The 26,707-nt window shown below is 35.7% G+C and overlaps 1 protein-coding gene across 4 annotated transcripts in view; it reads right to left on the bottom strand.

Moving 5' to 3' along the window:
• The window catches only part of LOC145321806 (uncharacterized), a 163,199-nt gene that overhangs the window by 77,360 nt on the left and 59,132 nt on the right, over positions 1-26,707 (bottom strand). For all 4 annotated transcript variants that reach the window (XM_080163426.1, XM_080163428.1, XM_080163429.1 and 1 more), the window contains exons 16-21: positions 21,720-21,834; positions 13,965-14,068; positions 10,124-10,265; positions 2,333-2,433; positions 2,062-2,152; positions 1,242-1,310 (exon numbers count right to left, since the gene is read on the bottom strand). In XM_080163426.1, the coding sequence (XP_080019552.1) occupies positions 1,242-1,310; positions 2,062-2,152; positions 2,333-2,433; positions 10,124-10,265; positions 13,965-14,068; positions 21,720-21,834 (622 nt within the window). The remainder of the gene's footprint in view (positions 1-1,241; positions 1,311-2,061; positions 2,153-2,332; positions 2,434-10,123; positions 10,266-13,964; positions 14,069-21,719; positions 21,835-26,707) is intronic.

The raw sequence follows: 26,707 nt of genomic DNA, 5'->3' as shown, positions 1-26,707 counted from the left end.
CTTCATAAGTGTCCAAACGTTTTATCCACTAATTATAATCTACAGAAAGGGGTAATTTTGTATATCATCATTGGGGTTGTACATCAATTTTTCGGCCATTGTCTTATCCCTATAGATCCCTGGACATTACAAGTTTTCTGTTCTTTGTGTATATTGTCTATTATGTATATTCTTGGTTCTAATTCTATGTCTGTAGTTATAGCCAGGGAGGGATAGATCATCTCATGATAAAATAATTGCCTCTAAAATTTTAGTTATTAAAACCTATTCAATATTCAAAAAAAGTCATATTTTAATGGACCGCTAGAAAATTTTACATTTACATTATTAGATGTTTTCATTGGAGGATTTTTTCTCTAGCTCAATGATTTTAATTTCGAAGGTTTTTTTCGCACTTGCGATTTTTTACCCTCAGGTTTAACATAATCAATGTTTGTTTGATCATAGTGGAAACAATATATAATTGTTTATAGTGTATGTTATAGAAAAATTAACTTTTTATTGAGACAATTTAGTTTTCTTGAGATAAACTATCCCCTCTGCTTCAGACTATTTGTATTTAATGTGTATGAATACAGAAATAAGGGACTATAGTGTAAATAGCGATGCATAAAAAATTCGGGTATAGTCCCTTTCGTGGCAACGTCCCTTTTCACTGTAGCTTTTCTCCTATTTCTATCCTAAAGTGAAGGCTCTAAAAAAACTATGTTTCCCTTCAAGAATTCTACCCGAACAAGCTTGCATCAATAAGGATTGTCTTTGACTGATAAAAATACTTGATTCTAGGATATCGGCTTTCCTTTTTATTCCTGATATTACAATGAACATATAAAAAGTAATGTGTGGGTGTGTGTGTGCGTGTGTGTTTGGTATAAGAATTATGTAAATTATATTCCCCTAAATTTTAAAAGACAAGATAACCAGCTAATATTGGACAGTTTAATTCTTAATTCTACTTTTTAACAAACAGTCATCTCTGGATATTTTAAATTTAACAAGGATGACAACATACATAAAAGAGAAGCCCTGAAACTGTAGGACAAACGAACATCAACTCTTTTAGAAAAAGGAGTATATATGTATTGTAAGAGTCGAAAGAAAATTGTAAGTAAAATAGTTGACAAAACTGCTTAAATGTTTTACGACATACTTACATTTTTAGTACTTGATCATTGAGATGCTTTGCTTATAACATTGTACCTTGTTGTGTGCCATTTAAGATCTCATAAACGGTAACTAACCTGTATTTAGCAAGAGCGGGTATATCACAGAGAACACGAGCCCAGAACATCGAGTGGCTTGATTTAAACCTATAATACAATAGATTATCTATCCTAGATGGGCAATTGCAGACTCAATAATCCTTCCTATCAAAAATGATAATTCAAGATTACGAAAGCTTTATTCACCCTTAGTCACACTTGATTAAATTTCAAATCTATATTATATACATTAAATTAGAGCATAAAAGTAGTAAGGTTTCTCGTCTGTAGCCTAAATCTTTTGATTTTCCATTTTGTGGAACCTTTTATGCTTTTAACCTATATCATTTTATATTAAGGTCACAGGATGGTTTTAGGCTATTTTTCTGCTTTACCTATCCTTTCGAATTGAGTCCAAAGTTGCTAGGAGCGAAGCGTACGGACATACAATAGTTGTTTAAAAGAAGCAGTGCTACTAAATTATAAAACCTCACGTCTAAAATATATTTCTTATGTTGAGTTGTCCAAACTTGAAAGGTAAAAGTGGATATTATTGAACAAAGTATAAAAGCTCTGACGTAAAACTTTTTCTAAAAAATTTATTCTACGTATTTATTGAATTTTAATCCGGGTTGGAAGGGGCATTTTTTTTTCTTCAAGGACGTAAAACTAACAAGTTGTCTGTAGGTTAAGATCTCGCTAACCGCACAACCGATATGGTCCTCCTTTACAGTGAGGCTTCTATTAGGTCCTTGGAAGATTATATCTATTTTGGGGGAGGTTACCTCAACCTTCCCTAGAGAAATCACTACTAGAAAAAAGTTACCTCTTTGATATTTAAAGATAGATAGATACTGACCTTCGTTCATGAATGTTGACCGCTAAAGGCATAACAGGAGACCCCAGGTAGAAGTAGTTAGTGTAGGTCAATATGGTCAGGTACAAACTACCTATAAAAATTTATAATCATAGAATAATAGTCGAATTAGAATTTTCCAAATTTTAAAATGTATGATCTTAGAATATTTTAACTAAAATGTACCTATTTGAAATGTATGATCATAGAATAGTTTAATTAGAATGTACCTATTTGAAATGTATGATCATAGAATAGTTTAGTTAGAATGTACCTATTTGAAATGTATGATCATAGAATAGTTTAATGGTGTCCTCAGCTAAATCTCCAGGACATCTTTCAGAGTAAAGAATCCGACAAATATTCTCAAACTCCCTGAAAAAAAAATAACATAAATTATTAATATGATAAATTCACAAAAGCAAAGTTAAAAAAAAGTTGAATTTTGCCAAAAGTACTGAAAGGTTGGATGGTAGATTGTACCTGCGGAGCCCTAACCCTAAAGGGCTACCCAATTTAACCTAACCTAACCTGAAATGAAATAATATTCCTTCCTTATTTTCAATAATAAGGGATTGTGGTTTCTGTGTTCGACTAGGCAAGTTAAGAGAAACACCCCACAAAAGTCAAATGATTGAGTAAACTGACAAATTAATTTTGTTGTTGTTTAAAGGTTTAGAACCTTTCGTGTCGAGGTATAAAAAGTTTAAGTTTTAGACAGCCAAGCACAGTTAAGGAAGCTAAACTTTATAAAACACGTTTTGAAATTTTAAAAAAACTAATTGATAAAAGTGTATTTAATTGATTTTCATTGATTTCTGTTCGTTATCATTATGTGCATTACATAATTAAATGAAAACTGTTTTTCTTCGTGTAAAATAATCATAAAGGAGTAAAATGAAGTTAAAACCTTTTAAATATATTAAAAATTGTTTTTCCCCATTCAATAAAACTATTTTACAAACGTTATTAAATATTTTTATAATGAAATTATCTCAGAGTAGCTCAGCAATAATAAGCTTACAAAAACAAGAAAGTATTGTACAGTAAAACAGTGAGATAATATTCTTAAAAGGTCATGTTTACTAACTAATAGTAAACAGAAATTTTAGGCAGTTTTTGGTAACACTTAACTAAATTTTACATTGTTAAATTTTGGGGTTTTTATATCAAGTTATTGTTTTGTTTTTTTATATATGTAATTAAAATGATTTAATCAAAATTGTAAGGAATGTGAGAAAATGTGTGTGTGTGTATAATAGTCAGCTGTTTTATAACACATAATCCGGATATACAGACTTGGACTAAATATATTTCAAACTTTGAGAACTAAGATTTATCATAATCTTACTTTTATGTTTGAAATAGATGATGATTAATTTGCTCTAAACTCTTTAGACTAAAATTATGCTATTGGTAAATAATAGCTATTAAGGAAAAAAAGATTAAACGTCATGCATGCCCTATCATTCTCATGTAATGTTTCAATAAATTTCTAGATTTTTATCGATTGCTTTGTTAAATTCAAACTGACACAAACTAGAAATTCGATATTTTGAATGTTTTTACTAAATGATATGTGTTTATTTTGAAGGTTATTTAAAATCCTATGTATAATGTATATTAATGCTGAGTCTTTGTTCTTTTCGAGGTAAATTTGATACTTTCAATATCCTAAGTTAGATTATAATTGGTCTAAGTCTACACAGAAGGTATTAGTAGTTTCATTTTGTATTATCAAATATTTTATGTTTATTTATGCTTAGTTTATGTTTTTTTTAGGTAAATTTGGTACTTTTAATATCATATGTAAGGTTTTCTTTGTTTATCAAAAAGGTATTTAAAATTTTATTTTGAATTTTCTAATAACCTTCATTTATTTATGCTAAGTCTGTGTTTTTTTTGAGAATAATTGTTGGGTATAGTCCTTTCCATGACATCGCTCCATATGGGGCGATGATTTTAATTGATCGCCTCTTATGACAAGGGGCGATGTATTGGCTCCTTGAAAGGAGCGATTTAATAGCCCCTTATAACAAGAGGCGATGTTATGACTCCTTGAAAGGAGCGATTTGATAGCCCCTTGCCCTAAGAGGCGATTAAATGATCCTTTATCGCTCCATAATCGCTCCTTCTAAAGAGGTAATGATATGTCCTCTTATCCCAAGGGGCTATTTAATAAAATATCGCCTCTTCATGGCCCCTTCACGATTTTATATATATATCTGAGTTCCTTGATGGCCCCTACATCGCTCCTTCATCTCTCCTTCTTGAAATTTATATTACATTGTACTTACTTTGATGGCCCCTACATCGCTCCTCCATCGCCCCTTCATCGCTCCTACATCGCTCCTTCATCTCTCCATCTTGAAATTTATACTACATTGTACTTTGATGGCCCCTACATCGCTCCTACATCGCTCCTTCATCTCTCCTTCTTGAAATTTTTATTACATGGTACTTTGATGGCCCCTACATCGCTCCTCCATCGCTCCTCCATCGCCCCTTCATCGCTCCTACATCGCTCCTTCATCTCTCCTTCTTGAAATTTACATTACATTGTACTTTGATGGCCCCTACATCGCTCCTCCATCGCCCCTTCATCGCTCCTCCATCGCCCCTACATCGCTCCTTCATCTCTCCTTCTTGAAATTTACATTACAATGTACTTTGATGGCCCCTACATCGCTCCTCCATCGCCCCTTCATCGCTCCTCCATCGCCCCTACATCGCTCCTTCATCTCTCCTTCTTGAAATTTACATTACATTGTACTTTGATGGCCCCTACATCGCTCCTCCATCGCCCCTTCATCGCTCCTCCATCGCCCCTACATCGCTCCTCCATCGCCCCGTACATCGCTCCTTCATCGCCCCTTCATCGCTCCTACATCGCTCCTTCATCTCTCCTTCTTGAAATTTATATTACATTGTACTTTGATGGCCCCTACATCGCTCCTCCATCGCCCCTTCATCGCTCCTACATCGCCCCTACATCGCTCCTTCATCTCTCCTTCTTGAAATTTATATTACATTGTACTTTGATGACCCCTACATCGCTCCTCCATCGCCCCTACATCGCTCCTACATCGCCCCTACATCGCTCCTTCATCTCTCCTTCTTGAAATTTATATTACATTGTACTTACTTTGATGGCCCCTACATCGCTCCTCCATCGCCCCTTCATCGCTCCTACATCGCCCCTACATCGCTCCTCCATCGCCCCTTCATCGCTCCTACATCGCCCCTACATCGCTCCTCCATCGCCCCTTCATCGCTCCTACATCGCCCCTACATCGCTCCTTCATCTCTCCTTCTTGAAATTTATATTACATTGTACTTTGATGACCCCTACATCGCTCCTCCATCGCCCCTACATCGCTCCTACATCGCCCCTACATCGCTCCTTCATCTCTCCTTCTTGAAATTTATATTACATTGTACTTTGATGGCCCCTACATCGCTCCTCCATCGCCCCTTCATCGCTCCTACATCGCCCCTACATCGCTCCTTCATCTCTCCTTCTTGAAATTTATATTACATTGTACTTTGATGGCCCCTACATCGCTCCTCCATCGCCCCTTCATCGCTCCTCCATCGCCCCTACATCGCTCCTTCATCTCTCCTTCTTGAAATTTATATTACATTGTACTTTGATGACCCCTACATCGCTCCTCCATCGCCCCTACATCGCTCCTACATCGCTCCTCCATCGCCCCTTCATCGCTCCTTCTCCAAATTTATATTACATTGTACTTTTATGGCCCCTATATCCCCTACATCGCTCCTCCATCACCCCTTCATTGCTCCTCCATCGCCCCTTCATCGCTCCTACATCGCCCCTTCATCGCTCCTACATCGCCCCTACATCGCTCCTTCATCTCTCCTTCTTATAATTTATATTACATTGTACTTACTTTGATGGCCCCTACATCGCTCCTCCATCGCCCCTACATCGCTCCTACATCGCCCCTACATCGCCCCTACATCGCTCCTTCATCTCTCCTTCTTGAAATTTATATTACATTGTACTTTGATGGCCCCTACATCGCTCCTCAATCGCCCCTTCATCGCTCCTACATCGCCCCTACATCGCTCCTTCATCTCTCCTTCTTGAAATTTATATTACATTGTACTTACTTTGATGGCCCCTACATCGCTCCTCCATCGCCCCTTCATCGCTCCTACATCGCCCCTACATCGCTCCTCCATCGCCCCTTCATCGCTCCTACATCGCCCCTACAATGTAATATAAATTTCAAGAAGGAGAGATTTAGGGGCGATGAAGGAGCGATGTAGGAGCCATCAAAGTACAATGTAATATAAATTTCAAGAAGGAGAGATGAAGGAAAAATGTAGGGGCGATGAAGGAGCGATGAAGGGGCGATGGAGGAGCGGTGTAGGGGCCATCAAAGTACAATGTAATATAAATTTCAAGAAGGAGAGATGAAGGAGCGATGTAGGGGCGATGGAGGAGCGATGTAGGGGCCATCAAAGTATGTACAATGTAATATAAATTTCAAGAAGGAGAGATGAAGGAGCGATGGAGGAGCGATGTAGGGGCCATCAAAGTACAATGTAATATAAATTTCAAGAAGGAGAGATGAAGGAGCGATGTAGGAGCAATGTAGGGGCGATGGAGGAGCGATGTAGGGGCCATCAAAGTAAGTACAATGTAATATAAATTTCAAGAAGGAGAGATGAAGGAGCGATGGAGGAGCGATGTAGGGGCCATCAAAGTAAGTACAATGTAATATAAATTTCAAGAAGGAGAGATGAAGGAGCGATGTAGGGGCGATGTAGGAGCGATATAGGGGCGATGGAGGAGCGATGTAGGGGCGATGGAGGAGCGATGTAGGGGCGATGGAGGAGCGATGTAGGGGCGATGGAGGAGCGATGTAGGGGCCATCAAAGTAAGTACAATGTAATATAAATTTCAAGAAGGAGAGATGAAGGAGCGATGTAGGGGCGATGTAGGAGCGATATAGGGGCGATGTAGGGGCGTTGTAGGAGCGATGAAGGGGCGATGGAGGAGCGATGTAGGGGCCATCAAAGTACAATGTAATATAAATTTCAAGAAGGAGAGATGAAGGAGCGATGTAGGGGCGATGTAGGAGCGATGGAGGAGCGATGTAGGGGCGATGGAGGAGCAATGAAGGGGCGATGGAGGAGCGATGTAGGGGCCATCAAAGTAAGTACAATGTAATATAAATTTCAAGAAGGAAAGATGAAGGAGCGATGTAGGGGCGATGTAGGAGCAATATAGGGGCAATGGAGGAGCGATGTAGGGGCCATCAAAGTAAGTACAATGTAATATAAATTTCAAGAAGGAGAGATGAAGGAGCGATGTAGGGGCGATGTAGGAGCGATATAGGAGCGATGTAGGGGCGATGGAGGAGCGATGTAAGGGGATGGAGGAGCGATGTAGGGGCCATGGAGGAGCGATGTAGGGGCGATGGAGGAGCGATGTAGGGGCGATGGAGGAGCGATGAAGGGGCGATGGAGGAGCGATGTAAGGGCCATCAAAGTAAGTACAATGTAATATAAATTTCAAGAAGGAGAGATGAAGGAGCGATGTAGGGGCCATGGAGGAGCGATGTAGGGGCGATGGAGGAGCGATGTAGGGGCCATCAAAGTACAATGTAATATAAATATCAAGAAGGAGAGATGAAGGAGCGATGTAAGGGGATGGAGGAGCGATGTAGGGGCCATGGAGGAGCGATGTAGGGGCGATGGAGGAGCGATGTAGGGGCGATGGAGGAGCGATGCAGGGGCGATGGAGGAGCGATGTAAGGGCCATCAAAGTAAGTACAATGTAATATAAATTTCAAGAAGGAGAGATGAAGGAGCGATGTAGGGGCCATGGAGGAGCGATGTAGGGGCGATGGAGGAGCAATGTAGGGGCCATCAAAGTACAATGTAATATAAATATCAAGAAGGAGAGATGAAGGAGAGATGTAGGGGCAATGTAGGAGCGATGAAGGGGCGATGGAGGAGCGATGTAGGGGCCATCAAAGTACAATGTAATATAAATTTCAAGAAGGAGAGATGAAGGAGCGATGTAGGGGCGATGTAGGAGCGATGAAGGGGCCATGGAGGAGCGATGTAGGGGCCATCAAAGTACAATGTAATATAAATTTCAAGAAGGAGAGATGAAGGAGCGATGTAGGGGCGATGGAGGAGCGATGAAGGGGCGATGGAGGAGCGATGTAGGGGCCATCAAAGTACAATGTAATATAAATTTCAAGAAGGAGAGATGAAGGAGCGATGTAGGGGCGATGTATGAGCGATGTAGGGGCGATGGAGGAGCGATGTAGGGGCCATCAAAGTACAATGTAATATAAAATTCAAGAATTAGAGATGAAGGAGCGATGTAGGGGCGATGTAGGGGCGATGTAGGGGCGATGTAGGGGCCATCAAAGTACAATTTAATATAAATTTCAAGAAGGAGAGATGAAGGAGCGATGTAGGGGCGATGAAGGAGCGATGAAGGGGCACTGGAGGTAAAGGACTATGGAGGGGCGATGGAGAGGCTATGAAGGAGCCATCATGGGGCTATAGTATAGCCTCTTATCATAAGAGGCGATATTAACGCCCCTTCAAAGGAGCTATTAAGAGGCCATGAAGGAGCTATAGCATAGCCTCTTATCATAAGAGGCGATATGAACGCTCCTTAAAAGGGGCTATCACATCGCTCCATATGATAAGAGGCTATGCTATAGCTCCTTGAAGGAGCTATAGAAAATCATCGCCCCATATGGAGCGATGTCATGGAAAGGACTATACCCTAATTGTTTTTTTGGTATCGTATGTTTATCAGTGTAAAACACTAGAGGGAGAAAGGAAGGGAGGTAGTTGTCTGTGTATACATCTATACTATAGATCTGTTGTATGTTTAGTCTTTGCTTATTCAGGATATGTGTTACCATAAATCTTATGTTCTGATATTCAAGGTTAGTTTATGTTTAGTCTCTGGTCTCAGGATGTATTTGGAGGTTAAGCTACATATGGATTAGCATTGAGTCCATTAATTAACTTGAGAACCAGGGTTACATTATTATATTATTAATATACAGATTTGTGATTTGTTTTGTATTTAGGCATTAAACATATATTCAGTCACATTATTAAATGAAAATTTGATTAAATTTAATAATCTTTGAGGTAAAATTTTTAGTATAAAAAGAACTTTTAAAAGTAAAAAAATTTGAACCTAAAAATTTGTAAAATAAATTATTAGTTACTTATTCCGTATTAATAATTACTGGATAATTAAAAGTCAAAATAATTGTCAATTAATCCAAATGAATATACATATAAACTTGTTTTTTAATATAAATTGGTTATGCCTATTAAAATTATAATTATCAAATAATTCATGTTAAAAGAGGGCAAAAAGACAAAATAGCTACATCTTACTCTTTACATCTAATTAGGAAATGTAGAATTAAAAGTACAATCACGCAGTGTAAATGGAAAATCAAGTCAAGCAATATAACAGTGAAATAACACATTCTTTATGTGTATTAGCAATGACGCCTAATCTTTTTTTGGGAGGTTCTTAAAATAATCTAAAGGGTAATTTTTATTTGGAGGGGATTGGAATAAAATTTGCTTGAGGGTAGTAATCTGAAATCTATTGGGAGAGGTAAATAACCCCCAATAATCTTTTGAGAGGGTAACTCCCCCCCGCCCCGAAAAAAAACATTATGTTCCTCGGGGGGTAAAATTTATAGGAAGGTAATTAGATCATGTGAAAAAAGTACCTATCTTATAATGAAGTTTAAACATATTTATTAAGTAGAATTTACTATATGATTATTTTTAATTCCTATACATGAAAACACAATAACTAACTCAAAATTATCTAATGAACCGATTGACCAACAATAGCAATTTGTAGAGTATCTTTACCACTTAAACTTGAATGAAAATTTAAATTACCTGGTCATATGTGGATGTACAAGTGTGATCATTGGGGAGAAAAAGATAGGGAGGGGAAGATTGACTAACAATAGCTAGTTATAGAGTATCTTTACCACTAAACTGGCATAAAAATACTAATTACCTGGTCATATCTGGATGTACAAGTGTGACCTGTAGGGATGGAAATATGCTGATGTTCTTCACAAGTTTTCCATTGGACAGATTTACAGACAAATCCATCAACAGCTGGAACTTGTTTTTGCTGGGGGCACTTTTGGCATTTACTAAACATTATCAATAACTATAATTTATGGAAAAAAAACGGCAAAAAGTTATATAAAGCTTGTAAACATATATTGACATTTTTTTCATGTATCGTCCTTTAAAAAACACGCTTGAAATAACCTTTTTGACACTGTTATAACTTTTGTTTCTTATGCAGGTTTTATTCTATTTCCCTAACGCCTAACAACTAGAAGTTTAGTCATTATCAATTCTAGAGTCCATGGGTATACATATCTCAAATATAAATTATGCTAAACATTTGGTCGTGCCTGTCAGACAACCAACCGTTTGATTGCCCAATCTTTGTCTGAAGGTCATATAAATGTCCTTTAATTGCTGTTGAAATGTGCCTTAATTCTACAAATATTGTCACGCAACTGACATAGATTTAGACACCATTATTTGCAAGTTTGGAGGGCAGGAGGTACTTCTTGAAGTACTGGGGGATATTGACGTCCCTCCCCTTACCAGTCACCCTTCCTTCCAGGGATATGAAAGGTTTGCGTAGGACTAACTATCCTACCTGTAAAAAATCATCACAGTTAGCGAAACCACCCACAAAACCTCAAACACTTATGGCTTTAACACAGCCAGAGGTGTGCATGAAACAAGAACTGTTGGAACTGATGCTCAGTTTACTGAGAATATGAAAGATGATGGTGAAACCCGAAAGGAAGCTATCAACTTGATGACAGGACCAATAAGTTCTAAGCAAAGCTGTAAGATAGGAACCTGGAATGTTAGAACAATGTATGAGTCAACTAAAACAGCCCAAGTAGTTAAAGAAATGACAAGTTACAATATCGGAATACTTGGAATTGCAGAATGTAGATGGACAGGACAAGGACAAACCACAACCAAAGATGGCCACCTAATACTTTATTCTGGTCATGAAAGTCAACATATGTATGGGGTTGCTATAATTATCCAAAAACGACATGTCAATTCACTAATAGACTGGAAACCTATATCAGACAGAATAATTAAGGCTAGATTCCAATCAAGGCACTGCAAGTTGACCCTTATCCAATGCTATGCCCCAACAAATGACAAAAGTAAAGAAGTAAAACAAGAGTTTTATGATCAACTGCAATCAATCAGAAACTCAGTACCCAAACATGACATGTGTCTAGTTCTTGGAGATATGAATGCTAAAGTAGGAACTGACAGGACTGGAGTGGAAAATGCAATGGGACACTTTGGCATAGGTACAAGAAATGAAAATGGAGAACTTTTACTTGAATTCTGTTTAAATAATGATATGGTCGTAGGAGGTACATTATTCCAACACAAAAACATTCACAAATATACCTGGACAACACCTGATGGACAAACAAGAAACATGATTGACCATATTATGATCAATAGAAAATGGGTCAAATCAATGCAAGACTGTAGGAGCTATAGAGGAGCCGACATATTCAGTGACCATGAACTAGTTGTCAGTAAGATTAAATTAAAGCTGAAGCGTACTGGCCATGATAAAAAGAGTGAGATTGGCAGACAATATGATTCTTCAAGATTAAAGGACCCAGTGATAAAGAATGAATTTGTCTTAAAACTCAGAAATAGATTTCAAGTCTTAGAGGACCTAAATGACGAGACTGAGATCACATGGACTTCAATTAAAGAAAACTTTCAATCTACTGCTAAGGAAATCCTAGGACACAAGAAACCAGAGAAAAAGGACTGGATCTCTGAAGAAACATGGAACAAAATAGAAGAGAGAAAGAATCTTAAAAACAAAATTCATAATGCTCAACATTTGGCTGACATGGGCAATTTAAGAGCTGAATATACTGCTAAAGACAAAGAAGTCAAAAAGCGCACAAGGAAAGACAAGAGAGATTACATTGACAATCTGGCTGAAAAGGCCCAGAGAGCAGCTGACTTCGGTAACATGAAAACAGTATACAACATAACCAAGCAATTAAGTGGCAAATATAACAAAAAAAGTGGTGAAACTATCAAGGCTAAAGATGGTAAATTACTCACTACAGAAAAAGAAGTTGCTGAAAGGTGGAAATCGCATTTTGAAGAAGTGTTGAACAGACCTGAACCTGAAATTACTGCTGAACCAGAACCAGGACATGAAATAGACATAGACACAAGACCACCAACTATTCAAGAAGTTAAAGCTGCTATACATAGTCTAAAGAACGACAAAGCACCTGGACCTGACTTGATAACTGCTGAAATGCTTAAGGCAGACATAGATCTTTCTGCTAGGACTCTGACTGATCTCTTTGATAAAATTTGGAGACAAGAAAAGATACCAACTGACTGGTCTAAAGGTATAATCATAAAACTACCTAAGAAGGGAGATTTGAACAATTGTGATAATTGGAGAGGAATTATGCTGCTTTCTATCCCAAGCAAGGTCCTGTGTAAAGTTATTTTAAACAGAATTGATGAGAAAATTGACAATAAACTAAGAGAAGAACAAGCTGGGTTCCGTGCTGGAAGAGGCTGTGTTGACCAAATTTTCACCCTTAGGACAGTTATTGAACAATGTGTTGAATTTAACAAGCCACTCCATGTAAATTTTGTTGATTTCTCTAAGGCCTTTGACTCCATACACAGACAAACACTCTGGAAAATACTAAGAAGTTATGGTATACCTGAAAAGATGATAATTATGATAACTAAATTTTATGACAACTTCCAAGCCTGTGTTTCAGTTGGAAACAATAAGACATCTGATTTCTTTAAAATAAGCACTGGAGTTAGACAGGGATGCATTTTATCACCTATTCTATTTATATTGGTCATTGACTGGGTGATGAAGAAAACCACAGAGGACAAAAAACGTGGTCTCCAGCTGGGCATACTAGGACACCTAGAAGATCTGGACTTTGCTGATGATCTGGCACTGATTTCAGAAACAATTAAACATCTACAAGCTAAGACAGATAGACTAGTCAAATACGCAGGACAAGTCGGGCTCTTTGTTAATGTCAAGAAGACTGAAATTATGAATATACCTACAAACCCTGATCAAACTATAACAATAAATGGTGAACAATTGAAACAAAGCAACAAATTCACCTATTTGGGGAGTGTTATCAGCAGTGAAAATGGCTCAAAAGCTGATATTAAAACCAGGATTGATAAGGCTAGGGTTGCTTTCAACAGTCTACACAACGTTTGGAATTCAAAGAAACTTGCTCTGAAAACAAAAATCAGACTTTACAACAGTTATGTAAAATCAGTTCTTCTTTATGGAGCTGAATGCTGGAGAACTGTGAAAACTGAAACAAATCAACTTAATGCATTTCACAATAGCTGCCTAAGAAGAATTTGCAAAATATTCTGGCCAAACAAAATATCAAACATTGAGCTGTATGCTAAGACCAAGTGCAATAGTATTGAAGCAGAAGTGAAATTTAAAAGACTAAGATGGCTAGGACATGTGCTCAGAATGGAACAAAATAGGTTTCCAAAAAAGTGCTTAAAATGGAACCCCACCACTGGTAAACGAAAACGGGGACAACCAAAAATGACCTGGAGGCGGAGCACTGAAAAGGACCTCTTTAATTTGAAATTAACATGGGGAGAAGCTGAAGCACTTGCCAAAAAAGGAATTCATGGAGGAGCAGGGTGGCCGTATTCTCTGGACTCCACAGTCCAAAAGAGAGACGCGACTGAACTGAACTGATTTGCAAGTTTGCTACTATTTTTTTTGTACTGGACTTTACCTAAGGCTTGCAGGTATTCTTGTTCAACTAGCTGAGCAGCAACCATATCAGGATCTGACAGGTACCGGTTCACTCCACACATGCCAACCATACCAAGTCCATTCCTTGAAAATATTCATTGTTAAAAGTTAGTTTCTTAAAAAGAATACTTTATAATTGAGCTCATAACATATCAGTATCTGATAAGGTACCGGTTCACTCCACTTATTCCAACCATACCAAGTCCATTCCTTAAAAATAATACTTTATAATTAAGCTCATAACAGTTTAGGATCTTACAGGTATCGGTTCACACCACAAATGCTAACCATACCAAGACCATTCCTTAAAAATAATTATTTTGAAAAGTTTATTCTTTAAAATAATACTTTATATTTGAGCTCATAACATATCATGATATGATAGGTACCGGTTCACACCTTTTATGCCAACCATACCAAGTCCATTCCTTGAGTTTTGCTTGTGGCATTATCATTTTATTATTGCCGCTAAAACATACTCATAAAGACATACAACGTATATCTAAGAGATGTACAAAGCTCATAGAAATCATTTTAGTTTAATTCAGGGATCGGAAGCCGCGCGTAAGCCGCGTGTAAGCCTCACTGAAATCGTCATTTTATCACTATAAAATTTAGCTGGATGTATAAAACTGCTCTTTGGCAGACAATCCTTCTTTCTGAAATTTATTTTTCTGATCACAAGCAGGTTTAAAACTGAGGCTTATGCGCGGCTGAGGCGCGGCTTCCGAACCCTGGTTTAATTTTCATAATGCAGCAATTTGCAAGTCAGGCAAGAAAGGGAATCTAATGGAGTGGGCAACAGGGGTAACGTACCACGCTCAACCCCTAAAAAACTAAGATCACATCAAATTCTTTAAGAAAAATATTTGAGCTAATATCCAGGTATCTATAGAGATAAATGATCGATAAATTGATATATTTATTTAACCAAAAATTACACACAAAATCAGATTACAATTGAAACGTTTAGACACCTAACTTAATGAACCAACCAATCAAAATTTACTAACACACCTCAAAGTTGTTAAGCCAACGAAAAAAAAACATTATAATAAAACTTTGGTGACTAGTATAATAAACAGTCTAATGTCCCCTCCCTGCCTAGGTTATTACACATAAAAATATGCATTTATAAATGTATCATAATAGTAGCCACCATGCTAAAGAAAAATATCTACCAAAGAGGTTGACCCTAATATGTCAGGGATCTCAATGCATAGGACAATAGAAATTCATAATAATGATATACAAAATTACAATATGTTCAATTATTGGGTGAGGGGTTTGGACACTACTATAAAATAAATGGACCAATCAAGATCTGATAAAAGTACTCAAAGTTTTAAATCCAACCAATGTGATTTTTTTATTTGGGTACCAGTGTAATTTACAGTTCTATGTCCCCTCACTCCCTGCAAAGAAGTATATTTTAGTTAATTATATAGGTAAAAGAAATGGGTTTCTAAATAAACGCTCAAATATAAAAACATGAATCATAATTTGATTAACTCATATCAAAACATTGGGACTTTCGTGTATTTTTTTTCTGAAGAAAATGAATCTCTGTTCCTATTTATTTGTATGAAGGTGAATCCACGAACAGATATATAGATCCTTAAAAAATAATACAAAGTTGATCAAAAATATTTTTTATAAATATAGATTAATTTAAAAAGAAGGGAGGGAGGGTACATTGAAATGTAAATTAGACATGATAGACATAGTTTTTTCGTATTGGTAAGAACCGGATTCGAATGAATACGAGAAATGATATTCTTATCCCCATCCTTAAGTGTATATGAGTGTATAAAGTGGCACTTGTCCATCTTCTTCAAGAGCACAGATTTAGAATATGTTTAACAATCAAGATTCATGGTTGATTTCAGTGATGATTTTTATATTAACATAAGAGGGGGACTGCCATTTACACATCCAGCAAATTTACAGTGGATGTGTTTATGCCAGTACAATGGATGTATTTATGACAAACTGAATTTTTACTGTATAAATGACAGTAAAATCGATTCTCATGCCATAAATACATCCAACACTGGCAAAAATACATCCAACATTTTTAAACGTATGTCAAAAATACATCTGACACTGGCATTTACACATCCATACTTTTTCAATTATTTGTCATAAATACTATATACATAATACAATATTATGATGTTATTATATAGTTGTAAAGTAGCGAGCATATATGTACTGTTTTGTTAAACACTTTTTTTAGTAGCGAAGCTACTCTATAATTTGGAATATCCGTTTTTAAAAAGAAATATTATGATATTATTATATAGTTGTTAAGTAGCGAGCATATATGTACTGTTTAGTTAAACACTTTTTTAGTAGGGACACTGCAACCCCCCAAGATTAAAAAAAATCCCCACTTTTTCGCTTAAAGTAAAAACGATGACATTGTTTGATATACTACGCTGATAATGACACACAAAACAACAATAAGGGGAGGGGATTGGACTTTCATACGTGTCTTGGGATGAAGCCCCTAGATGCTAGTGTCGAATCCGCTAGTATATTCTATAGCAATAATTTGACCACATGCGCAAATGTATTGATGATGTTTTGTTGGGAGCATCTTGAGAAAAAGGGAAGTAAATAGGGGGAGAGTAACTAAAATAGGGTAAAAAGTTTAAAACCTATACATACTGTACAAAATCTAATTCATTGTAAACAAATATTCATATAAATTAATCTAGATGTGTATTTGCCAGTGTTGGATGTATTTATGACATATAATTGAAAAAGTATGGATGTGTAAATGCCAGTGTCAGATGTATTTATGGCATGAGAAAAAGGAAGAAAACATTTTGCCAAAAATACATCAACTGTAAATTTGCTGGATGTGTAAGTGCTATAGCCCCACATAAGACAGTTACTTAAACACAATTTTCTCGTAGTTATGATTATGGTTGGACACATTGTTGAAGTAAATAACAGGTAAAACAGTTTGCTATTATGTCTATGTCTAAGTGAAATTCAGGCTTTTGTATAAGCTTTCAAAAAAACTACTAGGTTATTCTGATTTTCTATTTTAAAAATATGTTTATGAGAATGTTAAACCTTATCCCTGTAACACACTTCTTGAGACTTGTGCCCGTGTGTACAGTGTGTGTGAGTGTGTGTGTAAATGTGTGTGTATTGGTGTGTTTGTGTATGTGTGAGTGTGTGAGTCCGTATGGATAGATGTTTGAGTGTGAGTGTTTGTGTGTGTGTCCGTATTGGTAGGTGTGTTTGTGTGTAGAGTGCTTGTGTGTAGTGTCCCTTCTTAAAACTTGCACAAATTGTAAAAGTTTCTTCCATGGAAAAAAGTTTAACTGTGTCCTGGCATGTACTCTGGCCTGACCTGCTGCATCCTAATATGTCCAGCTGTGACCTGGCATGTACATTGGACTGACCTGCTGCATCCTGACCTGTTCAGCTGTGTACTGGCATGTTCTCTGTCCTGACCTGCTGCATCTTAACTTGTCCAGCTTTGTCCTGGCATGTTCTCTGTCCTGACCTGCTGCATCTTAACTTGTTCAGCTTTGTCCTTGCATGTTCTCTGTCCTGATCTGCTGAATCCTAACTTGTCCAGCTTTGTCCTGGCATGTTTTCTGTCCTGTCCTGTTGTGTCCTAACCTGTTCAGCTGTGTCCTTGCATGTTCACTGGCCTGACCTGCTCAATCCTAGCCTTTCCAGCTGTGTCCTGGCAAGTACTGTATCAAGTCCAGCTGAGTCCTGGCATGTACAGAAATTTGTCCAGCTGTGTCCTTTCCAGCTATGTCCTGGCATGTACTGTGGCCTGGTCTGTCTAGCTGTGTCCCGGTAAGCACTGTGTCCTGTCCAGCTGTGTCCTTGCATGTACTCTTGTATAAACTGACGTATCCTGGCATTTACTATTACCTGGCCTACTGTTTCCTGGTCAGTTTAGCTGTGTCCTGGTAACCCTGGCTTGACCAACTGTGTCCTACTGGCGTCTCTGTTCTACCTTAGCTTGTCCTGTTGTGATATTTCCTGCCATGGACTATCCTGACCTATTCTGCACTGTCCAACAAGATAGTCTCATGAATACTTAAGATTTTTTATAAAAAAAAGCTTACTGATCCTTCATGTTTAGATGTACTTAACCAATAAGAAACAGCTGAAGTATGGCAAACAGATGTAAGACTGGAAAATAACATTTTTCATAGGCATGAAATGATTGAAATGAAAGAACTGATGTTTGAAAACTGATAAATTCTGAAAGATTGTTTGGAACACTGTGTTTAGTAAATGTTTCACAGATATGCTCAAAGTTTGTGTCTTGCTAGAATGCAATATTTCAAACTTTTAGAAAGATCCATTATTTGCAAATAAGATACATAACTCATCCCCCTGTCAAACCATTATAAAAATATTTTTTCTTATCAACCTCAAAGAAATATAATAATTATTATTTTTATGAATTATCGATTTGGGTTTAAGAAGTTTTATGTGGTTATTAATTATAAAATGAAAAAATACTACTAGGAGTGATTCATATTTTTCTACACATTTTTTCAATCGTTGGCTTAAAGACTATGTTTTTTTATTAAATCTTATTTGGTTAGTTCAAACCAAGAGTTTTTTTTAAATTCTTTAATCAGTAATTAAATCTACAGATAGTTTTGTTTATCATCATTGGTGTGATATATCTCAGATTATTATGCAACTTTGAGTTTTACAAGGGGTTAAGGTTAAGGTTAAGGTTAAGGTTAAGGTTATTTAGGTTAGGTTGAGATAGGTTCTGCTGAGTTTGGGCCATTCAGGATTCGAGCAACCTGCATGGATTACCAATAAAAAAAAAACCTAAAGGATAGAAATATATATTTTTTTAATTATGGGGGCTGGGTTAAGGAGGTCCCACTTACAGAATAGAGGATTCTACCATTCTTTTGTCTTGTAACAAACTATTTGGTGCTATCCATCTAAGAGTCCATCGAACACCGAACCCCTTGTCCCCTTATTGTAAAATTAAGTTGAGAATAAGGGGTAAGTTTTTTCTTCGTGGTGACTCCCAATATAACTTAACCTAACCTAAAGCAAAATATAAAAATACGAAAAACTACTTTCTCCTTTATTTTTATTTCTATTTCAAAATAACGGGGAAGGTTGTTCTTTGCTTAACTAGGAACTTTGAAGTGAACCCCCAAATATTTTGTAGAAAAGAAATCACTTCTTCTTAACTATTATGTAATAACAGCCACACATAAGATTGGCTAGTTAAAAAAATAGACTTTGAAATTATGCAATAAGATTATGAAATGCATAAATAATTGTTTTAGCCATAATATTTTCTCTTAGCAACATATAGTTATAGTACAAACATAAAAGTTTATATTATCACGGAGGGAGGGGACATTTGACTGTAAATTATACTGGTACCCAAAGTTTTAAACTTAATAATAATTTTGATTGGTCGGTTCAATGGATGTAGCATTTATATGGATATTATAAATAGGAAAAATTTAGGTTGTTTTTTCTTCTGTCATTTATTGGTCAGTTAGTTTAACCAGTGGGAGAGGATGGGATGAGGTGGATAATTATTTTAGCCCGCTACAAGTTTCACTTTATTAGATTACACGATAATCTGGTGTAATAATAAATCCGTTATTAATTCCAAACTTGTAGTGTCTGAACGTTTTAACCAAACATTTTAATGTAATTTGTTTATCATCATTGGGGATTTATATCCTTCATTGTCTTATCCCTTAATATCCCTGCTACATAATACAACTATACAATTATAAACAAAGGAAGGGAGGGGGGGAGGGGTACAGGTCCTGTGCATTTAAAGGCCTAAATATTAAACAAGGAATACAAACAATATACATTATATAATGGATATTTAATTCAAATAAGCAAAAGTTAGGCAATAAAAATTTGTTATAATAACAGCAAATATAAGTATTATTTTGACAAATTGAAAACTTAATACTTCTAAGCAATAAATGAAAATCCGTGAAAATAATTGAAGTTAAGCCATCATTTCACATATACAGACACACAGACAAACTATTTAGAGACCACTGTTTTAGAAGTCCCAAGGGACCTAAAAATAACGAGTGAGCATTTTAAACATTTTGAGTTGGTAGAAAAAGTTTTAATTTTGTTTTGTGGAACCTCTTTTATTTGATTTGTGCATATAGGTTGACCCAGATATTTTCTCCAGATATTTAACACAAACTATAAATCTTTTCCTTCCATCCACTTTTTGTCCGTTTGCAAGTTGACAAATTAATATTTTCCTAGGTCACAGATCAAGATAAAATAATAACCTATTTGTGAAAATAAACCTTTTAGAGCTAACAAAACTGAAATTTTGTTACCACTTTTTGCCATAAGCGAGTTGACAAATTATTTTTTTGCTAGGTCGTATAACAAGTAAAAACCTAACCTTAATATCTTCCATAAAAACAAAACCTTTTAAAACTATAACAGTTATTTATTGTATTTTATTATAGACAGCTTTCCTCGGATATCAAAATGAAAAATTAAAACCAGTTTTGCTAAAACCGAGGCTAAGAAAACTTGTATTGAATTTATGATCTTTATTTTAATATCCGTGGGAAATTGTTTGTAATACGATGCTGTACATGGTTTTTCAGAATGGCTGAGAACCAATTCTAATCCAGTGGATATTAATCGGTTTTGAAGCCGCACGAGAAATTGTTTTGCGATTTTTTGCCCTTTGTTATTTGACAGATTAATACTTTTATGTCATAGATCATTTCAGTTTCATTTATTGTATTGTATAAAGGTGGGTGTCCTGCATGGTTATATAGCTTCTTAAAGGTTAAGTAAATTAATTTTTCAAATCTATAATACAAAGTAGCTTGATGTCTGTCCGTCTGTCCGTCTGTCTGTCCCTTAAGATCTCGGTAACCGCTGAACCGATTGGATTCTACTCTTCAGGGTATATACCTATTGGTCCTGTGGTGGTTTTAAGCTATTTTCTTGGGGGGTGGGACACCCCCAACCCCCCCAAAAACAAAAAAAATTCCCCCCATTTTTTTTTTTTTTTTTTTTTTGTAGAAGAATTCTTTTGTAGAAATATTCTTTTGTAGAAGAATTCTTTTGTAGAAAATTTCTTTTGTAGAAAATTTCTTTTGTAGAAGATTTCTTTAATTCTTCTTATTTTTTTTTTGGGAATTTTTTGTTGTTGTCATCTCTTGGGGCAAAGCCCCTAGAGGCTAGGGGCAAAGCCGCTAGTATACTATAAGGTATTATGTTTTCCTGACAGAAGCTAAACAATTTCCCATATAGTTAAAACATTAAATAAAATATTTAGGCTTATTTCTCAAAATAAGTTTATAAGTGGATATGTAGGATAATAGAGATAATCTAGAGACATACTCTCTAAATCAGCCAATAGGAGAACAATGGAAGTAGATTCCAGACAAGTCATTGGTTAAAATCTAAATCAGCCAATAGTAGAACAGTGGAGGTAAATTCCAGACATGTCATTGGTTGAAATATAAATCTAAATCAGCCAATATGAAAACAGAAGAGGTAGATTCCAGATATGTCATTGGTTAAAATTATGTAAAAATTTAGGAGTTAGATTATTCATCTTTACATATTATTTCTATTGGTAGGAGAGTGTTAATATTAAATATTAGAACTTTTAAGCATATTCAACAATTATTTAAGGACGTCATTGATCAAAATAAATCAATTTACTTCAAGGTGAATGATTTTTAAAAATTACCTGAGTTGATTGCTAGTTCTCTCTAGGGACTGTGACCTCTGCCTGGCCAGGTGAGGGTGGGACCCTCCAGCTCCCCCGGTCAGTCTCATGGCGTTACCTGACACACCACCACGACCTTAATATATATTTCAATTTTAATTTCTTTTTTGAAGATTTGAGTGAGGATGTTGAATTGGTAACAGTGTTATAGAGAAGTTAAAACAGTAAATTTACATACTGTCTAAAAAATCAGCCATGTGACGTCATAAAAATGAGGGATTATCTATTCCTTTTATTAGGGGTTTTCTTTCCCATTTCTCCTCTCATCTCACTCATTTTTTTTTACTTTTCCTGGCTGATTTTTGAGACACTTTGTAAAGTTACTTCATTTCACTGTAAGCAATTCAACTTCCTTGCTAGGAGATTAAAAATAAACTTTAAGGGGTTAATTTAAAGGGAAATGAATTTGAAGATTAGTCAACGAAACAAGGATTTTCTTATGATTTAAGACACTAATAATTTAAAGGTTCAATGATAATATAATTAAATACGACCTACTTAAAAATTAATATTATAATTGACTAAAGCATACATGATAATTTAATAAATAGTGACTTAACTTCCTAGCAACTGTAGTTATTGTTTTCAAAGCATTTTTTACCACAAAGTCCTCTTTGTAAAATCGTTACAAATCCCCCTTCCCTTTACCAGAAAGTGGTTAAAGCCTGGTCTTAACCAATTCTAAACTTCCCAAAAATGAGAAAGACTAAACTACATAACTTTCGTGTCACTTTTGAGGAAGACGATTCCCTTTTCTCCCATCTCTTTTGAAGAGATTTTCTTCCCCCCTTCCCTTTTTCTTTTCCCTTTATATGACGTCATATAGGAATCGTCTTCCTCAAAAGTGACACAAAAGTTATGTAGTTTAGTCTTTCTCCCCAAAAATTGCAAAAAGAATCCTATAGAACATACAGACAATCACCCTGCTACTTTAATATTTAACTTTTTAAAATCAAACAAATCAATATAACTATGAATTAATCATTGACACCACAGGTGAGTGTAAAACAATGTTATATTTTAAAGCCATTACTTGTGAAGTGCGTGTATGCGCATTTGTGAATTTAGATGTTTATTTCATAAAATTACTTTTCAGTATGGCTACCAAACAGATCAAACTCTGCTACATTAAAACCAGTTCTGAGCCATAATGAAATACCATGTATATAATCGTATCTTAGACAATTTCCCATGAGAAATAAAAATCATAAAATTAATACCAGTTTTGTTGACCCCGACTTTCGTCCCTTCGGGTCCATCAAAACTGGTATTATCCTTATACGTTTTATTTTACTAACCGCGGAAAACTGTTTACAAAACGATGCGATAAATAACAATTATTTACTTAAAATCAGAAAATGAAAAAAATCTTTGATAATCAAACCGACAAAATAAAACTTTTAGAATAGCTTTTACAATCATTTTGACTACATAACAAACTTTTGAATTAAGTTACTTCTAAATACTTTAATAAAATAATAAAATATTAACTATTTTTAGTTCTACTAAATATAGATTTATTAAGGTAGTTATTGTAATTTTAGTAATTTTAAATATTTTTTATATTTAATTTTGATGTGTTAACAGTTTATACTGAAAATTTCAAAACTTGATTCTTAATCAAGTTTTGTTTGGGAAATAAATTTTTAGTTACATTAGTTAAACTTTTAATTTTTTAGAATTAATGTTCAATTTAGAAAAAAAGAAAGTGTTTTTTTGCAGTCAAAAAGCAATTTGTTCAATTTATTGGGAAAATAAAAAAAACTAAACCTAGACTAGAAAACCTGTCCTCGTCGGTCCTAGCCGTCCGGCCGTCTGCGGTCATAGAGAGGTCTTCGACAACCGAACCAAGGTTGGGGTTTGCCCGTTCGTTCGACGCCGTCCGTGACCCGCCGCTTCCGGTGCCACCTCGCTCCTCAAAATGTGTCCAGAACGAGGCAGAGTGTTGATGCACTGAAACCGGAACCGCCGGCTGTGGCGGCAAGAGGTCGATCATGGGCGGGCAGCCGGTTGTCGGTGACGATACCAGACCGAAGGCATCAAGTTGTTGGTGCTGACCTAGCTGAGAGTGGAGAAGTGGATGTTGGCCAGTTGAAAATTGGAGGCTGTTGTTGGCGGAGCTCCCAACCGCCGCTGATTGTTGTTGATTTAAATTCAATTTTTTAAGGTCATCGTGAAGTCGACCCGTCAGTCTCTTTAACTCGTCAGCCGGAAGCTGGCTAGCCAGCCGGCGCAGCTCCTCAGCCTGAATTTGGCTGCCGCTGCTGGCAGTGATGGCGGCTGACGAGGTTGTGGGCGCCGCGCCCAAACGTTGAAGCTCTTCGGTAAGGCGGTCGGGTAAGGATAAAGCCAGGTGCTGTAATTTTTTTTATGTTTTATTCATCAAAATAAATAACTAATGGCCTTACTTAAAGTGTAATTAGCACAGATATACCAAATAAGAAACAAGAATGATAACTTTCATAGCTAATCACGAAAAATACACAATTCATAAATAAACAAACGGACAAAGTGAGTTATAGAGGAGAAGTTTAGTTTAAAACAGAAAATTTTAATTTAAAAAAAAATATTTGTGTCTTTTGAAGCTTGTCTATATTTAATATAAGCCGAGAAATAACATTTCTCCTTTGTGTGTTACGGACAGACGGGCGGACAGACAAAGTAAATAACAGAGTAGCTTCTCTACTAAAAATATGAAATTAAGAAAAAACATAAATTCCTTGCTCAGCTGTGATTTGCTATCAGTCTGCGCATTCTCTAACCTAGTATTAACATCACAACAATTCAGAATTAAAACAATTTATTCCAGTTAAAATAGCCTAAAACCATAACAGGAGCTATGTAAAGCTTCCCCAAAATGTATATCTAAATCCATAATTTGCGCCTAGCCACCAGGGAAGGGCAGGGAACAGCTTTAAACCTCTAAGTAAGTAAATGATGATACGTACAAGCTTCCATGATAAGTACATCCAATTCGGACCATTATTTTTGGGATCTTTAACTTAGAACAAAAAAAAACATTACTTACTACTTTATATAATAGAAGGGTGGAATTCAATTAGGACACCTGCCAAATACAGGGCAGTAATCATTAGAATTTCGACGTTAAAAACGATGAATTTTTTAAATAGAATAAAAAACATACTTTTCTCTTTACAAAGAAAACACAGAACTCAACAAAAAAACTAATGGATCATGGAAAGAAAACAAAGTCATTCCTAATTAGGACAGAAGTCACTGGAAATTGGTCTAAGGAAGGCTACTTATGTCCTTCATCTAACAAAATCTAACTTAAGGGAGGTGACTTATGTCCTTTGTCTGACAAATTCTTACATTAGGAAGGCTGCTTATGTCCTTCATGTTGCAAAACTTAGCTTTTCTGTCCTTTACATAGCAAAACCTTACTAAACATAGCTTTTCTGTCCTTTACATAGCAAATTCTTGCAAAACATAGCAATTTCTTGCAAAACATAGCAAATTCTGGCAAAACATAGCAAATTCTTGCAAAACATAGCAAATTCTTGCAAAACATAGCAAATTCTTGGAAAACTTAGCTTTTCTGTCCTTCACATAGCTAATTCTTGCAAAACATAGCTAATTCTTGCAAAACATAGCAAATTCTTGGAAAACTTAGCTTTTTTGTCCTTCACATAGCTAATTCTTGCAAAACATAGCAAATTCTTGGAAAACTTAGCTTTTCTGTCCTTCACATAGCTAATTCTTGCAAAACATAGCAAATTCTTACAAAACATAGCAAATTCTTGCAAAACATAGCAAATTCTGGCAAAACATAGCAAATTCTTGCAAAACATAGCAAATTCTTGCAAAACATAGCAAATTCTTGGAAAACTTAGCTTTTCTGTCCTTCACATAGCTAATTCTTGCAAAACATAGCAAATTCTTGGAAAACTTAGCTTTTCTGTCCTTTACATAGCTAATTCTTGCAAAACATAGCAAATTCTTGCAAAACATAGCAAATTCTGGCAAAACATTGCAAATTCTTGGAAAACTTAGCTTTTCTGTCCTTCACATAGCTAATTCTTGCAAAACATAGCAAAATCTTACAAAACATAGCAAATTCTTGCAAAACATAGCAAATTCTTGCAAAACATAGCAAATTCTGGCAAAACATAGCAAATTCTGGCAAAACATAGCAAATTCTTGCAAAACATAGCAAATTCTTGCAAAACATAGCAAATTCTTGGAAAACTTAGCTTTTCTGTCCTTCACATAGCTAATTCTTGCAAAACATAGCAAATTCTTGGAAAACTTAGCTTTTCTGTCCTTCACATAGCTAATTCTTGCAAAACATAGCAAATTCTTACAAAACATAGCAAATTCTTGCAAAACATAGCAAATTCTGGCAAAACATTGCAAATTCTTGGAAAACTTAGCTTTTCTGTCCTTCACATAGCTAATTCTTGCAAAACATAGCAAAATCTTACAAAACATAGCAAATTCTTACAAAACATAGCAAATTCTGGCAAAACATAGCAAATTCTTGCAAAACATAGCAAATTCTGGCAAAACATAGCAAATTCTTGGAACACTTAGCATTTCTGTCCTTCACATAGCAAATTCTTGCAAAACATAGCATTTCTGTCCTTTCAATTTATGAGATCTTAAGCTACAGACAGAAAAACTTTGCTTTTTTGTTTTCAATAAACCAGGATATCATAACACTAATGGAGTAACAATGTTGTTTGCAAAGTACAGTTGAAGCTTTCTGACTGCCCTTGTACTATGTGTGTTAGTGTCTGTGTATGTTCTCACAGCTTTAGTGGCCAGGTGGAAATATTGAGAGCCAAAATTATCAATTTAAAATTTAGAAATGTAGATTCTCTACAAAAATGTAGTCTCTTGATTTTTTTACTAGGCTCATTACATATTTTTTTGTATTTTTTAAATATATTTTTTTGGCCACCTAGGAATTTCATTATAGTATAGAA

Source organism: Acartia tonsa, chromosome 6 (assembly GCF_053477335.1).
Source record: "Acartia tonsa isolate MP-2025a chromosome 6, ASM5347733v1, whole genome shotgun sequence".
Classification (NCBI taxonomy): domain Eukaryota; kingdom Metazoa; phylum Arthropoda; class Copepoda; order Calanoida; family Acartiidae; genus Acartia; species Acartia tonsa.
Note: the sequence above shows the minus strand (reverse complement) of the source record. Positions and strands in the feature narration are given on the sequence as shown.